Source organism: Convolutriloba macropyga, chromosome 1 (genome assembly GCF_964194025.1).
Source record: "Convolutriloba macropyga chromosome 1, txConMacr16.3, whole genome shotgun sequence".
Classification (NCBI taxonomy): Eukaryota; Metazoa; Xenacoelomorpha; order Acoela; family Convolutidae; genus Convolutriloba; species Convolutriloba macropyga.
Window position 1 is genome coordinate 18,569,650 of NC_134468.1, and position 12,890 is coordinate 18,582,539.

The window sequence follows — 12,890 nt, forward strand, 5'->3', positions numbered from 1 at the left end:
GGACTTTTTTAGCTGCTATTTGCGTGTTATTTTTTATTGATATGAAAAATAGGAAATTCTTTATGCGTTCACAACACTGAATTTAATTAATAAAAGCGAACCCTTGTAAAACTTTTGCATAAAGCGTCTGGGGAAAAAATTACGGCCTGCACTTAGGGTTGATCATTATAACGCATCTGTACTGTGCTCAGTTTTGAGACGATTTCAAATATGATCAAAAAGTCGAAAACAAATTAGTGCAGAAAAGTTGAAAACAACCTTAAGTCTCCACAACCAAACTATATTTGTACTGACTTTAAATATTATCCAGCAAAATTTAAGAACTTCTCAGCAAAAGCGTTGATAGAATAAATTCATGAGCAGTAATGGAAAAAAGTAAATTAAGTTTAATAAAAAAGTTATAATAAAGCACCTAATTTTGAAGGAGAGACAATCTAATAGCCTCGGCCAATTCAGGGTCTTCATCAAAGGCATCTTCATGTGAACGTTGACCACCGTCACCTACGGGCTCATTTGCGTTTGATACGAGGTCCTCAGTTGATATTATAGCGGCTGAGCAAGCACCTTCGCTTCCTTTTTCTTGAAAATACTTCAAACGTTTATCACGTATTGCATCGGCATCAGAGGGTGATTGTGGAGTTAGTCCACGAGATGCAGCGGTCGAATTTGAAGTAGTTTGAACGGTGCCTGCGGGCTTTCCCTAAAGTTAGTAAAAACCACATCTTGATGTTCATAAATCAGCAAACAAACAAAAATAGAAATCTCTTACCTTTCTTTTATTAGCTTGATCAAAAGTCGCTTTCTCTGCGGTTTAGGGCCAAAAAACATGAACCGACTAACACCGGACGAATTGCGCTCGGACGAAAGACGGTGCGATGAAATTTAGAGGGGGGTGCAGGCTACAGAAACTTCGATGGGTACAAAAACTTCTGACAAGGGTGAGGTTCGGACTCGCGCTAGCGCGGATTAGAGTCTTTGAGATTAACCACTAACCTTCACAGATCATGTTTGGTAATCCCTCACAACCGCATTCATTTTTGCAACAGACCTAATTTCTGAATGAGAGCGATTTAAATCACTCAAAAAATTTGAAAGTCAAGCGTGAAAAAGTCACCCGAGAAGTGACCGCGAAAGATGTTCTAGAAGAAAACGGTGAAGCAAAAATATTGATAGAGAAACAAGTTTACAATAATTGCTTCGAACTTCGTTCGAGAGCGATTAAACAAGAACTTAAAACCTAGGGAACAAAATGAGAAAAACAAAGGCACATGTGAAAATCAGAACAGCTTGACAAGTCCTACGGTAGAATGAAGAGACAATATAACAGTCAGAAAATTCCTCTGAATTATTTGAACAGTATCGTACGAAAAACACGTTTGACAAAGGAATGAGAAGCGGGTTTTAGAGGGGGAGTTGTCTAGAGAACTTTGTATGGGTGCAAAAACCCCTGAATCTCAGGATGCCAGTCTGAAACCTTAAACAATCATTGATAGCTACTCCGAAATCTAGCCACATACAATCTTAGGTATTGAAGGAGACGAATTCAGATCACGCAAAAATTAAGAAGTAAAGCGTGGAAAAGTCACTTGAGAAGTCACATAACTCTAACGAGCGAATGGCCTAGAACAAAAACGCAAAAACATTCCAGCGAAAATTTTGCATTTAACACATTTTTACAATAATTGTTTCAAACTGCGTTCCAGGTCAAATAAAAACCATCTTTTTTTCAAAATAACTGAAATAAAATTTACTAGTACACCCAAAGCCCGATAAAAAAAATTACGTCAAATATTACCAAAAAAGAAAAACATTTCTAAATATTATTGCATTCAAGAACAATACTCGAATTGCAACAAATTGAGGTTAGCAGCTTAAAATTTCTAATGACGGAGCAATTCAGGTCGCACAACAATTTGATTGAAGACAACATAGCCGGCAGATTGCCGGAAAATAGCCGCGATAGACGCTTCTGGCCTTTTATGAATCGAAACAACTAAACAAAATAAGATTGAACAACTAAAGACAGATTGACCGCCAGTCCTATAACAGACAACTAGACATTTTTGGTTAGCTTCGGAATGTCACTTTTATATGGCACATACGCTCTATACGGAAAAAGAGCCCTAATAGAGCTTTTTCAAACATAATAATTACAATTAAAAGGCTAATACTCAAGAATTAGGGCATATACGTTTGGCATTACTTACATGCACACAATTGATCTTTAACTAGACTTTCATCAAATTTGAAGTTCATTAAGTGATTTCAGAAGTCATTTCTTTAGTGAGGTAAGTCACGCAATTGACCTAAAAGCAAAACAATTGACGTCACGCACACAAATTTTAACTTCAAGGCAGTGGAAGTCACTGAAATCGAAAAAGTCGATTTCAAGAAGTCATGTTGCAAAACATCGATGGAGACGACTAATTAACCAAAACCACGATTTCCCGCCATAATAGCCGCTATCGCTTCGCGTCTATTAGAAAAAGACTACAAAAATTGCTTCAAATTTCGTCGGAGAGTAATTAAAAAATCAAACGCCAAACTTGAAGCCCTATAGTTGTGAGCAAATTCCAGCATAAAACTTGTGTCGGCCACACAAAAATCAGAAAGATACCCGGCAGATTGCCGGAAAATAGCCGCCGTTGATTCCAATAAGCATGATTGGGATTGAAATAACAGAAGATATTGAAAAAAAGATTTGTACAAAAACATTTTTTAAGTCCGATTTATTTTGATGGCATTTCGTAGTTGAACATACTTCTGTTTCTTAGAGAGAGGCTACAGGGGCTACTATCAATAACAATAAGCATTACAGAGAGGTAAATAATACTTATAGGAACGACGTTCAAATAGCGGGCATCTAAAATTGGGCTTTATGGGTTTATCCCGTTTCTATTTCTGACTTCAATTTTTTATACTGACTCTGTTCATTTTGAATTGCTTTGCTGAGCAACTGATGTTCAAAATCAATTTTAGCAGAATGAGAGAAGAGAGAAACTAGCCTAGAGAAGTCAAAAAGATATCACGCAAAATGTTGAAAAAGCAGCAAAACGAGGTAAAGCGAAACATTTTTTTATTCGACGAAGTAACAAAACATAGCAGGACAAGTCCTGACGTACAATTCAAAGAATTTTCATTGACTAAACAGAAAACTAGACCGAGAACAGACTATAAATGGATTGGGAAAACCATTTACAAAAAAATCCGATCCAAAAAATCGAAAAAAACAGTAAAAAACAGAGTGAAATTGCCGCATGTGAACAAAAAACCACTACCGAGAAACCGAATTTATGTTCAAACACCGTTTTCGCACTCTACTTTAAAATTAGAGCGAAAAAAATTCACGCCGCAAAACCACTTGTTTTTCGCTCCATTTCCTGTTTCGGCGTGACCAAAATCACCACTCCAATTTGACTTCAAAAATCATGAAAATGTGTGAACAGATCTTAAAAAAAAAGTCAGCGTCCCAATACAATTCAAATTCTTTGAATTGTAAAAAATAGGAGCGCTATAATAGCCGGCTGAGAAGATGAGGGCGGCTATTAATAATCATCAATGGCTTCATCGTTTTCACTGCCACTCACATATTGTTTCAACATTTCTTTAGAAAATGAGCAATATTTATGCGAGGACCAATTCGACAGCTTCATACACACCCTCAGACAATAAAAGTGATTCCAGAGTGAGTGAAACATTTGAAACAATTTCCATTTTTGGTTGCGAAAATGTTTGGGACATGTACAAACTTTATTGCAGCGCACCGCACGTCAAAGTTATCCAGCTCTTTGGCCTATAATTTTTCTATGAAGAAATCAAATTAAGCTGTCATAAGTAGTCATTTTCCAGCTCATTTTCACTTAACGTCGACAAAATATTAACAGTAGTTGAGCGCATACAAAATTAACAAACGTTGAGCCGACTCGTAGTATATAACTTTTTATAAGGCAAATTTTGAATCTTCGTTGGAGGTATTCTAAAAAAATTTTGTCTTGCTCTATCAGTAACAGCATACTTTTTCATCAAAGTTGCCTGCCTCAAATAGTTAGACATGCACTCAGTTACATCGCATTTTACGTTGTGAAATTACTCTCAAATTGTGCCTAAATCATATCGAGCAATTTCATTTTCATCTTATTCAACTGCTTTCAATTACTGCTATCGCCGAAATTTGAAGCCAACTAAAACTTTCTCAAGTCAACAAAAATTCAGGTTAGATCCGAACTGAGGATGCTTGGAATAAAATCATGCTGTTAGATTGCGGCCTGTCTTCTATAGAGCCATTTTTCATGATTTTGTCCTTCTGCTATTCGATTTGAGTGTGATGTCTGCTCTGTTGGATAAGTTTAATTTAGAACAAAGTACTAACAAAAAATTCAAGGAGCATCGCGATTTTTTCGCTGTAAAAAATGAGAATACATTTATAGTCGCATTCAATATTTAGATTTTTCACGTATAGCTTGGCCTATTTCCTGAGTCAAAAAAATTCGAAGTGGAAAACAAAAATTTTTGGGAGAAACAGTTAAAAATAATTGTCTCTATATGTTTTCATTGCCGTTTTATACCATTGCTAAACTTTACATCCACTTTTCAACAATTCTACGTTTTGAAAGCGTTCAAAACAGATAACTTGTGTGTACTTGAAAATCTGTATTTTAAAATATATAAAAAATGAGACATTAAGCTAAATATGAACAACTCCAGTGATATCGCAAATTTGGAACAAACATTGACCAAACGTTTTGGAGCAAACGTTTTTCGTGGTGAGGTTGAAGTCCTTCCGTAGAAAAAAAAGAAAGCAATAGAAAATGAACAGAAAATGAGTATCAAAAATTGGCTATTTTACAAAAAAAAAATGTTTCGCCTTATACTTTAAGATTTTATTTAAGTCGTGGGCTTTCAATTTAATACTTTTAATCTATTACAGGCTTATCATACTTATGAGGCGTAAGAGACATGATTACTCAGAGAAAGGAAAGCAGAAAAAAAGACGCACAAACGAAATATCGTTTCCTGATAAGCATTTCGCACCATTAGTTTAAAAAATATTATCCACTTTTCGATGATCCTTGCTGCTCGATATGAAAAATCCACGCAAAGATTGATGAACGTTATCTTAATAGTGACATGGTAGATAAAAGTCAAAAGGCCGAAATTTAGTGCTTTTCAAAATGTTCATTTACATTTTCTCTCTATTTCGTCCTGTTCTGTTTGATCTTTGCCCACCAAATGTAGTATTTGCATTCAACAGGGCTTTGTTGTAATGCTGATAAATTTTATATTGCTATCAGAAATCAAAGCAGAAAAATAAAACAGGCACCAATGATCGGTGGGTTTTACCAAAACGTTCAACATCATTGCTGGCTTCATCCGATCACCAAACTAGTTGCAATTGGTGCTTTAGCTAGATTTATTTTCAGTGGGGTTGGAATTGATAATTATACTGAACGGCAAAAGTAAGTTAGCACTCCTGATTTTCCTAACCTAACTTGGGCTAAACCTTGAACATAAAATTTTGTGCTCTGTTATTTTTACGGTTCTGAGATTACCAACTATAAGGCTCAAAGACTCGTTTGTCTCGCTTTTTGATTTCGAAATTGATATCTTATATGTGCTCGAAATACAATGCTGGAACATTCTGTGCTAGCATAGTATCAGGCGAGCAATCTTTATTAAGTTTCCTCCCAGTAGTTGCTCTGATAAGCAGCAATTAAAAAGCTATCTAATTAAATTTTTCAGTAATAGTTAGTGATCTAACCCAATGATGTCCCTTAGCTTTATCGTCGATATCCGTACTTCTTTTAGTCTCGTTGCCCGCTCGCGGCAACAGTGTGTCTTTCTCGGTTGACGGATCATAAGGAATTAGAGTGAGCATTTGGTCAGCTTCACTCTCAGGAAGCTCGCCTCTCACCACAAATATGTAATATCCCTCTGCTTTCAGTTGAGCCAGAAAGAGGGAGAGGTAGGTATCCGATATGAACTTGGGGCCTCGTTGCATGCTGTTTAAGTTAAACCACTGAAACCCAACATTCAATATTTTACCTCGTTGTTCAGCTGTAGAGAAAGCAATTCAATCAAGTCTCGTTCAAACGCCGGATGAAATCACTTGCAAACACACGATGAACACGTCTAAAATCGCAAACAGTGGGTTGCCTAAGGCTGCTCTTGAGAACAGAAAACGAAGTTCTATCACTAGACAAAACTATACCAAGAAAAAGCTAGGAATTGATTCCAAAAAACAGTAAAAATCAAATCCAAATTGCGGCTCGTGAACAGAAAATCACCGAAGAGAAAGCGAAATTTTGTTCAAAAAGCGCTTTCTCTCTATTTTAAAATTAGAGATAAAACTTGACGCCGCAAAACCACTCGCATTTTCGCTCTAGGTCCTGTTTCGGCGTGACCAAAATCACTACTCCAATTTGACTTCAAAAATCATGAAAATGTGTGAACAGATCTTAAAGACAGCGCCCCATTACAATTCAAATTCATTGAATTGTAAAAACCAAGCGCACTGCAATATAGCTTCGCTCAGCTTACAGCATCGCAGCTATAAAAAAATGTTTTGCCTTATACTTTAAGATTTTATTTTGCGTTGTTAAGTCGTGGGCTTTCGGGGGGGGGGGGGGGGGATCAACCTCTAAGGAGCGCCCCTCACATCATGAATTTGTGTCGCCCAAACAGCTTCGGTGAATTGCATACTTAGAGTCTAGTAAGCCGACGAGAGGCTCTAAGAGCAATTAATGCCCTCTGGGCGCTACCTGTTCATCTCGTTTTTGAGGACAAAAGTCAAAAGGGTCAGACAAAAATCGGTCAAGCGGCAAATTGCATTAAAAAGATCACCTGACTAATATAATCGCAAGTTTGATAGGATCACCTAACTTTGAAGAGACCAAACATTAATTAGGAAAAACATTTAGAACACAACCCAACTCGAAACAACAAGAAAAACAAGTCAATGCCGCACGTGAAAAAAAAATCCCATTGAGAAAGCGAATTTGTCCAAACACCGTTTTCTCACTATACTTTAAAATCAGAGCAAAAAAGTACTCCACAAACAACTAGTTTTCTGTGTCAGCGTGAGTAAAATCACTACTCCAATTTGAATTCAAATCATGAAAATGTGTAAAAAGATTTTAAAAAACAGCCGAAGAATTCCTTAAATGACTGAAAGAGTCGCTTCGGCCCTAAAACAACTCATAAAGAAAACTATTACATACTGACACAACTTCAATCAAATTAAAAATGGCAATTTGAAATCAATGAAATATTTCGCCCAAAAAAACCAACAAAAAAAGAAAAATAAAACTATTTCATATAATAGAAGATCACATAAAAACAACAAACGTTCCTTAATCAAATAATCAGATTCAGATCCCTAAAAGCTCACACGACAAAAAATAAAGTCATAATAGGCTAACGGATCTGTTCAATTTTGATGAAAAATCAAAAAACAAAGTAACTGTCAAAAAATTCAAATTTCTCGGTTTCTAATGAGATTTCTGAATAAAATTACTGTTTTATACAATCAGAACTGCACTAAGGCGTCTATTCAATCACTTAAGGAGTTCAATCACACCAAATAACTTAAGGACACAAAACAACGGGCGAAAAATAGTTTACATAGTCTAAAAACCAGCCAAAGGGAAGAAAACCTCTAAATTGACAAAAAAAAACAAACTTGACAAAACTATCAATAAAAACTTAAAATATTAATATAGATTAATCAAAGCTATTAATAAAAACAACAGTCGAAACCAAAAAAAACTGCTTGAAAAAGGGGCACGTAAACAACAAACTTCGCTCGCTTGCAGAAAATTTTTTCACACAACTTTCTAGCTCTTTAAAACAGCTGTATGAACAAATAAAACACTATCGCTCCGCTAGCTAATTTTTCTTAACAATCCAACAACTCCCAATTTTTTTAAGTATTTCATTTTCTGCCACAAATTCATTGAATAAAATAGATTCAAAAAGACACTTCTCCAATGCTCCTCTTCGAGTCGTAAAGACAGCGCCACAATATAATTCAACATTTTGGAAATAGAACAAAACATAGCTGGCAGATTGCCAGAAAATAGCCAAAATGGCTTTGTAGATCTGCAGTCTAAAAAAACAGTAAAAAAGACAGACCAAAAAAATTCGTCTTTTCATTGAAGGCTGATATGTCATATTTTGATTAAAAATCTGTATAGGCTGATATGTTATATTTTGATTAAAAATCTGTATAAGTCTTTGCTGCCTCTACCAACTGCTCTTTAATAATCTTCTTTTAGAATTACACACACCCATTTGACGTTGTCTCTTTGAAATAAAGTAAATAAAAGTCAATTTCAAAGTGAGGAAGTCATTTTTTGAGTGAGGTAAGTCAAGTGTGACCGAAAATTTAATCAAACAAATGACCAAAAAACTCGCTCCAATAGGAGCAAAAACTGACATCAAGCACGCATTTTAGTTGAAAATGCATGAACGAATGAACAAAAAGCAGATGAACAAAAAGTGCTTGTGAAGTCATATGGTCGTAACAAAAATCGCGACCACGAAACAAAAAACATAGCCGGAAGAAATCAGAAAGCGACTCGAAGCGTCAAAACTTCACAAAAAACCGTAAATGCAGCTAAAGCCATTAACTTTTGAATTAAATCATTAAATCATAACCTCTTCAGGTCTGATCTAAAAATTGGTGAAATTTAAACCACTGTCACCAAGAGAAACAAAATGCAGCAGAAATTTATATTATTGAAAACTATTGACAACGTTAAAATCCCATATAAAATAGATCGTCAATTTATTAACTGGCTAAAAAGCTGACAGGTCTATCAGTTGCCCTCAAAAAATTCATGATTTTAGTCTCAAAAAGGTTGCGAACGCAAAAGGCAGATAAAACTCTTAGAAAACTAAGTTAAATTTTTCAAGAAAGAAAGCTCAAATTTAAGAATCAGAAAACCACTACACTTAGATCTCTAAACACTGCGAATAAAACAAGATTAACACATGCTTCTTTCTTGTTGTATATATGCTAGATAAAAAGATTTCATACTAATTCAAAAAATAAATTAATCATAGAAAAGACATAAGTAACAGAATAATATTCGAAAGCAAACCATAACAAGGCCACAAGAAAATTACAATAGGTAGAAATGAATCGAAATTTTGGAAAAAGCTTTCTAGAAAACTCAGTAGTGCCTTATGTTGAATGAAATCAATTGCAAACCAAAGAATAAACGAAAAGAAAAAGCTGAAATCATTCTATTTTTAACGGAAAAATCAGCATAACCAGTATAAATGTAGGTGCAAGGACAAAGCTAGAATGATGCAAGCTGGAATGTGAACAATTTGGACACAATGTAAAGAACACCGTAACAAAAAGACTAATTCTTGATTTTTGAAAGGCCAAAATCAAATTTAAAAAATCAAGAAAAACGAATACATTTCATTGGTCAGCATTCGAGACATAGGAAAGACAACGAGTCATCCGAGACAAAGATTCAACCTCCTGAACAGAACAAAAAAGGCAAAGGCAGAATTCAAACATACGAAACATTGAAAAATTTCGCAGAAAAATGGTCAAAAAATTTTTAAGCCTGCATTTGAAAAAATTTCTAACTGTTTTTCAAAAAATCAACGCCAAAAAATAATTGAAACTTTATTAAAACGAAATAAAGTCGCTCATGTTGTACAGAACGACTATTTCTAGTAATTAAAACCAAAATACAAAAATACAAACAAAAAACTGAGAAAAATTGAAAAAAAGCTACCAAAATCGGATCATTTTTATAAAATGTACATTTTTATAAAAATAAAAGTACATCGAGGTAGAAGGAGGCGTTGAGTATATTAACTATCAAAAAGAAGTTGCCATATTAACTGATTCTGGACTAAAAAACGGCTGAAAGATCCAAAAATGAAAAAATTAATAGAAAAAAGCATTTTCAGGCTCTGCAAAACACTGTGATATCAATTTACGAGGTTTACATTTCAATATAGCATCGAATAAAAATTATTTCTACAAAAAAAACAAATTACAAGCAAAAAAACTGGGCCACTTAGACGAAAAACGGTTAAAAAGAGTTATCTGTATGCCTCATTCTGTCAAAAAATACTTTTCAAAGTCAAAAAGTCACTCACAAAACGCGGCGCATGATTAAGAAACTTTTCTCGATCAGAAAAATTATTTCACACGGCAATTTTACTCACTTTCGCTTTTAGCTAAAAAAACAGCGTCTGAACGAATAGTACTTCCGGTAAAAAAAAACCTTAAGAAAACCAATACTCCTCTTCGAGTCGTAAAAAAAACCAAGAGAAGGCGAATAATAGCCCCAGGTATCACTGTGCGTCTATTAAACAAAAACGAAGGTCAATAATAGCTCACTATTGCAGCTATTAATAACAGCCAAGTGGTAAATTAATATTTTGCTTCTTGAGAGGTATTGATTTCACGAATTAAATTGTTTGAACACCTGCCATTCATTATAATCAACTCATATTTGGGTCCCCGAAAGAAAATTCTGATAACAGCAGGTAAAATTGAATTACCTGCCTTCCGAGTTTGCGAATCGTGAGCCAGTGATTGTTGAAATTACAGATGAAGGCAATTTCAGCACTGAAACAGTACAGCAAACAGTTCATCGTGAACAGCAGCCAAACAGGCAGTCAGTTTAGTGCGATCAGACAAACCATGGTTTCAATTCAGGCACAGCAAGAAGTATAGTTGTCATGTTACTCCGATAAAGTCACCGAGAACTTCTGGCAATAATCGAGAACAACGCCGCGGTTCCAATGTTAGCCTGAACCTCGAACAGATTTCTGCAGTCACGTAAGCATTTTTACTTAACACATGCATTGCGCAAGAACAGTCGGAAAGCATTGTGCAAATAGACACTGCTAACACTCGGCATTTTCAAACTTGCAGGAGCGTTTTAATGAACTTTGACACACTGATGTGCAGATCCAGATACTGGAAGGCCAGATTATCCTATACAGTGTATGAGATCTTGAATCTAACAAAGTTCGCGTTTCGAGCAAGGTTACGCGAACCTGCCTAGAAAATTCACATTTACCTCTCAAACCGCTCCTCGGAAAATGTCAAAAGTTCTCAGTGATTTTATCAACATCACAAACGATATTTAATAAGGTATATTAAATAGATTTTATGAGCAGACCAAAAAGCAAGTTATAGATCAAAGGTCCACCATGGGTTCTGTCCAACTAACCAAGGATTCTCAAGCACCATAGGAGCAGCTGCACTGCCAGCAAGCTCCAGTCTAATACTCCACAGCTGCAATGCTTTCTCTATCACTTGGACTGAGAAGTATCCACTGTCATCATAATGGTGGCTACCATTCGGACCACCTTCCTCTTCCTCTGCTTAAACAACACAATAATCACATTATAGCACAACACAATTATAGTCCTGTAACTTATGGACCGTTTTAAAATCAAGTGATTAATCGCGGGTTAGTATTTCCTGAACTTGAAATAATTGTTATCAAGAAATACTCAACATCAATTAACGAAGAACGTTTTATCGATTAGTAATCAATTCTTTGTCTCGAAACCAAAGCATGGTTTGACAACGTCCATGTACTTTGTGCCACGGGTAATTTTAGATATTTTTAAGATATTTTTAGATATTCACTACCAATAATTCATTATTGCTATTATTATCCTAATAGAACAGTTTATTTTAACCAAATCTACATTTTTTTTTTACCTCCGGCGGAAAATGAACTTTCTTCAACGCCAGCCTCCTGTAAGTTGTCGCGCTCCAGCTGGTCTAGATCTCGCGCTATGTCTGCAAGATCAACAGCAGAAAAGTAGTCACCTAAAAGCATCACTTTTACAGACATCTTGGTGTCTAATCTGAGTCTCAATTCGACAGAGTTGCAATTCAGCTATTACATAATTTTACAAAATTTTATCTCTGATTTGACCATATGCGATGTGAAATACCTTGAAGCAAAGCGTTCAGGCAATGCTGTGCACACAAATTGCCTTGTTGCTAAAAACAAGAGCATCATTATCAGATCACAGCTCACAATCTGAAAGGCTTCCAAATACAAACGCCCATACCTTTTCAAAGAAAATTGAATCCATAGATGTCAGCACCTTCAAATCTCCAGTAATCAAAAGTATCTAAAAACAACTACGTTGGTAAAGTAATGTTTATGATATCTTTCAACTGGTTTTGGATTACACTGACATTGGAGCTGACAGAACAAAACCACGAAGGACAAATACAGTATTTAATATTCTAACCACTTGCACTGCGCCATCTGAGGGGTCTATAAGAAGAGTTGATTTACATCTTAATGATTATACACACGTTTCAATTTCGGGACTAAGGTTCGCAATTACAACTGTTTTTTAATAACGATTCGACCTAATTTAGGATGAGCTAGAGTTCTTTTAAAAATTGGGAAAATGATAAACCATCAGCGGCAATAATTAATGCAGACTTGAGAAAAAAAATAATGGTAAATGAAAAGCTTCTGAAAACAATTGGTAACCAATAAAAAAGGGCTGAAAACATTAAATTGAGTCAGAAATCTACATAAAACGCACTTAAAATTTATTTTTTAATTTAATTAAATGTCACTTTTAATTTAAATTTTACAATTCAGTGGAATAGCCCACTAAAATGTCTGCTAACAAGTAATCGATCACACTCTCCTAACTGTTTGACTCAAAAAATTAAAATCACATCACAGAAAGACTAAACAAGAAACACGAAAAAGACCTTCTCACACGGTGTAATGGAATCCCCACGAAAAAATTAACTGCTGCATGAATATCTTTTCAGAATTTAAGAGTAGACGTTCTTCGTGAAATTTGAAAACAAAGAAGCGGGACTAACAAAAATTTTCGAAAATTTAATGACAATCGTAAACATA

The 12,890-nt window shown here is 35.1% G+C and overlaps 1 protein-coding gene across 2 annotated transcripts; it reads right to left on the reverse strand.

Annotated features, from left to right (window-relative positions):
- Positions 1-333: 333 nt before the first annotated feature.
- Positions 334-12,154, reverse strand: LOC142346476 (ataxin-3-like). Of its 2 annotated transcripts, none has more exons than XM_075398868.1 (7): positions 12,070-12,154; positions 11,950-11,998; positions 11,711-11,821; positions 11,211-11,361; positions 10,534-10,600; positions 5,759-6,016; positions 334-700 (listed from the first exon to the last, which is right to left on the reverse strand). In XM_075398868.1, the coding sequence occupies exons 1-7, from the start codon at positions 12,091-12,093 to the stop codon at positions 413-415; spliced, it is 948 nt and encodes a 315-aa protein (XP_075254983.1). In that variant the 5' UTR covers positions 12,094-12,154; the 3' UTR covers positions 334-412. The 2 variants fall into 2 exon arrangements, with proteins under 2 accessions (XP_075254983.1, XP_075254982.1); XM_075398867.1 differs by having other exon boundaries at positions 11,211-11,364.
- Between the last annotated feature and the right edge of the window lie 736 nt (positions 12,155-12,890).

What these genes read in the sequence shown, in the direction of transcription:
- LOC142346476 (XM_075398867.1), bottom strand. Translation starts at nt 12,093, where the DNA reads ATGGATTCAATTTTCTTTGAAAAG. An exon ending in AAGTTCATTTTCCGCCGGAG is followed by an intron (nt 11,365 to 11,710) that starts GTAAAAAAAAAA and finishes GTGTTGTTTAAG; the next exon opens with CAGAGGAAGAGGAAGGTGGT. An exon ending in ATGGTGCTTGAGAATCCTTG is followed by an intron (nt 10,601 to 11,210) that starts GTTAGTTGGACA and finishes GTACTGTTTCAG; the next exon opens with TGCTGAAATTGCCTTCATCT.